The 3,416-nt window shown below is 35.0% G+C and overlaps 1 protein-coding gene across 1 annotated transcript in view; it reads left to right on the forward strand.

Annotated features, from left to right (window-relative positions):
- Positions 1–3,145, forward strand: part of LOC100184360 (rac GTPase-activating protein 1-like) — a 4,227-nt gene extending 1,082 nt beyond the window's left edge. Inside the window, exons 5-13 of the mRNA XM_009862945.1 lie at positions 41–212; positions 405–461; positions 725–857; positions 1,175–1,242; positions 1,444–1,521; positions 1,914–2,048; positions 2,357–2,545; positions 2,842–2,955; positions 3,128–3,145. Of these exons, the coding sequence (XP_009861247.1) occupies positions 41–212; positions 405–461; positions 725–857; positions 1,175–1,242; positions 1,444–1,521; positions 1,914–2,048; positions 2,357–2,545; positions 2,842–2,955; positions 3,128–3,145 (964 nt within the window). The remainder of the gene's footprint in view (positions 1–40; positions 213–404; positions 462–724; positions 858–1,174; positions 1,243–1,443; positions 1,522–1,913; positions 2,049–2,356; positions 2,546–2,841; positions 2,956–3,127) is intronic.
- Positions 3,146–3,416: the final 271 nt, after the last annotated feature.

Consider the following 3,416-nt stretch of genomic DNA (forward strand, 5'->3'; position numbering starts at 1 on the left):
ATTCATAAATGTTATCACAATGACCATTGTTATGTAACAGTCGTTACCAGTCACCCCGATGCATGAGAAACCACAGACGTCTCGATCCAATCGATGAAACTGGTTCAATGTTGTCGGATTATTCCGATATTTCATTCGATGTAACAGAAGATGATTTGGATGGATCAAACTTAAGGAATGGAAAGCAATGGAAACGTGGAAGGGCAGCAAGGGTGGGTTTAATGTGGAGATAATTTGTTCATAATGTTTATTTTTATTTGCAGTATGACTATGTCTATGCCCACAGTTATTAGCCTATGCCTGCATATTCCAGAATTCTATCATTTTTTTAGTTTCACAAACCATGAGACTATCATGGGAGATATAAAGTGGAGTAGCACTTTTACATTATGTTGTTTTTACAGCGAGCATTTGCTGGAGACGAAGATGCAGTTTTGCCGAAGAGAGTTCGTGCTGATGCTGTAAGTTGAATATATTCACTTCAATATATTATTATGCACTTCTCTCACAAGCTTTTGATCTCGACACATCCATATTTGTATTGTGTTGAATGTTAAGTGAGAGACAAAAACTAGATTTTGTAAAAAGGTTTGCATTGGAATTTTCCAGAGGAAATGTTCCAATAATAAAAGTTTAGTGCCTATGCTACTTATTTGGCAGCCACCTGTCAATACATCTTATGGTTATAAGTTCCAACTAACATAGCAAACAACATACATTCCAGGGTGAATCACTACAATGTACAGTAGATGGGCCAGCTACCATGAGAATCGAGAAACTTGAAAAATCTTTCAGCAAACCCAACCCTCACCAAGGTAGAAGACGACCCTCGCGTGAACATCGACGTAGAAGTGCAGGTTGGTGGTTGTGTGTGATTCATGTACTGTAGTTTTGTATGAAGAGAAGTTTCACTGTATGTTGTAAATGAAGTGGTATTTTTATAGTGGCAAACTTAAAATGTTAATGTTATTGTGCTTTGCACCATAACCAAGCTGTGATTAGCAACCAGTGCCGTTTCATAAAGTTTTATTTGTCATAGAATTTACATAGAAATTGAGCATTACTTTGTGTAAGAATTATATTCTGTTTCGTTGCTATTCTTTAAACTATTAATAACAGTTATCTTTTTAATTTAACCCATTATGATGTCATAATAACCATAATTACATCACAGCTACATCAGATTCCGAAACACAAAGCAGCGAAGTGGAAAATTTCTGGCCAAATCTTCCTCTGCCCAAGGTGACCCTTAATTGATTGTTTAAACTTAAATATCTGTGCATTATTTAGTCAAGTATATGTAATTTGTAATTTTTGCATATTTTTTATTATAACTTACTGGTTTAAAGTTTTTATTCTAACTCTATTATGTTATGCATAATTTGTTAAAGATTTTAGGTCAATGTTTATTTCATGTTAATATAATATTTCTATGTTTTTTAGTCTCCTGCGAAGCCTGTAGGAAAGAAACATACTCTCCAGTTAAAACCTTGTGTGATTACGAAGGAAACTTGCAAGCCTGTATGTTTATTGTTTCATCTTAATTATTTCTATCTTAAATTTCAAACAGATGGTGCATTGAGTTATAAATAAGAGGCACAAATTCTCTTTGCTCTGCCACCATATGCACCTAGCTTTAGTGTTCCTTAATTTCTAAAAGATAAAAGTTCAAGAATATTACCTTAAACCTAGTAATAAACCTGTCATTTACCCAGCACCATGGCTGAGTGCTTAGGCATTTGTATTGTAACTGATGGATACTGGGTTCATTGCTCAATACTGATAGGCATATGTGTTCCTGAGCAAGACACTTAACAGACATTGCTTCTACACAGTGTTTGCTGGTGATCTATCACTAACAGTGATGTTACCCATATTGTAAATAAACTAAACATACCTTTTATGTATTATAGTGTGGAAAGAGAATACAGTTTGGCAAGAAAGCTTTGAAATGTTCCAATTGTCACCTTGTAGCTCACTCTGAATGTGAGGAACAATCCAAGTCCCATCCGTGCGATTCCTCTTCTCCATCAGCTGCCAATCAAAAGGTTTGTGTTTAATTGCGTTGTAACTTTTGGGAAGGGATACACTATTTTGCTTTCAAAAGGTTGTTGAATTTGATCCTATTTCTGGTTTGGTTTATTTTTTTAATTTATCATGAATTTGTTAACTAAATTCATGTGATAATAAGTCTTATCATGTTTTTGATCATGAGTAAATCATTATGTACCTTATTTAACCATGAGCATAAGAATTTTCATCATGAATGTGATCATGAGTTCTTCATGCTGATTGCATATTTTGAGGATTTATTTATAAAGTTTTAACCTTTATTCACCAATATGAATTACAACAGTGCACAGTTGAAGACTTCCTCGTCTCAACCGAATCACCCCAGATCCCCCCCATAATATACCACACCATACAAGAGATAGAGAGACGTGGTTTGGATGAAATTGGGTTGTATAGGATACCAGGGATGCTGAGGATTGTAAAGGAATTAAGGGAAAAGTTTAAAGGAAAGAATGTTCCCAAGTTAACTGATGTAAGTTGTTTTACTGATTGTGGTTTTATGTAATTTAAATGTTTTTAGTGACTGGACTGACCAGGCACCTTAATTTTTTGAACGGGGTTGACAATGTGACATTATATGTTCTAAAGTTTTAGGCTTTTAGAGCTTTTACCCTAATGTTAGTTGTCTATACAAATAAGTAGGGCAAAAGTATATTGCAATCACCACATTAATCAATGAGGTTACCTATGTTTGACAACAACTGTATTTAACAATGTCAACCCAGATTTTGTTATAATTCAGAATACATGATGTTTATTAACTTTTAGGTATCTGACATTCATGCTTTGTGTTCGCTTGTGAAAGATTTTCTACGGGTAACTTTGAAAGAACCAATCGTTACTTTTAGCTTACGACCACGGTTTATTAAAGCTGCTAAACAAGTAAGTTGTTGCCCAATGTGGGTATGAAACAGAACACTCGTGTTATAACGACTGTCATTGGCCCTGCCATGCGAAGATAAATAGGTTTCGTCTATTTATTCATTTATTTTACAGACAGAAAATGATTTAATTTTTAAGTACTGTGTCTATTACATATATTGTTATTTGTAAGCCGGCAGAGGATGTATGAAACAGAACACCGGTGTTATGACGACTGTCATTACACCTTTTCACAAGGATAAATAACTTACATTCATTTAATTAACAGACTGAAGATGACATGATGTATGACGTACTGCGTGAATTAGATAGCGCAAACAGAGACACGCTTATGTTCCTTGTTCTTCACTTCCAACGTGTGGTAGCCAACCCAACGACTAGGATGTCTGTTGAAGGATTGTCAAAAGCTGTTGGTCCTTCAGTTGTCGGGTTCAGTTCACCAGATCCTTCAGTCAGTGCAT

The sequence above is a fragment of the Ciona intestinalis genome, unplaced genomic scaffold (assembly GCF_000224145.3).
Source record: "Ciona intestinalis unplaced genomic scaffold, KH HT000068.2, whole genome shotgun sequence".
NCBI lineage: Eukaryota > Metazoa > Chordata > Ascidiacea > Phlebobranchia > Cionidae > Ciona > Ciona intestinalis.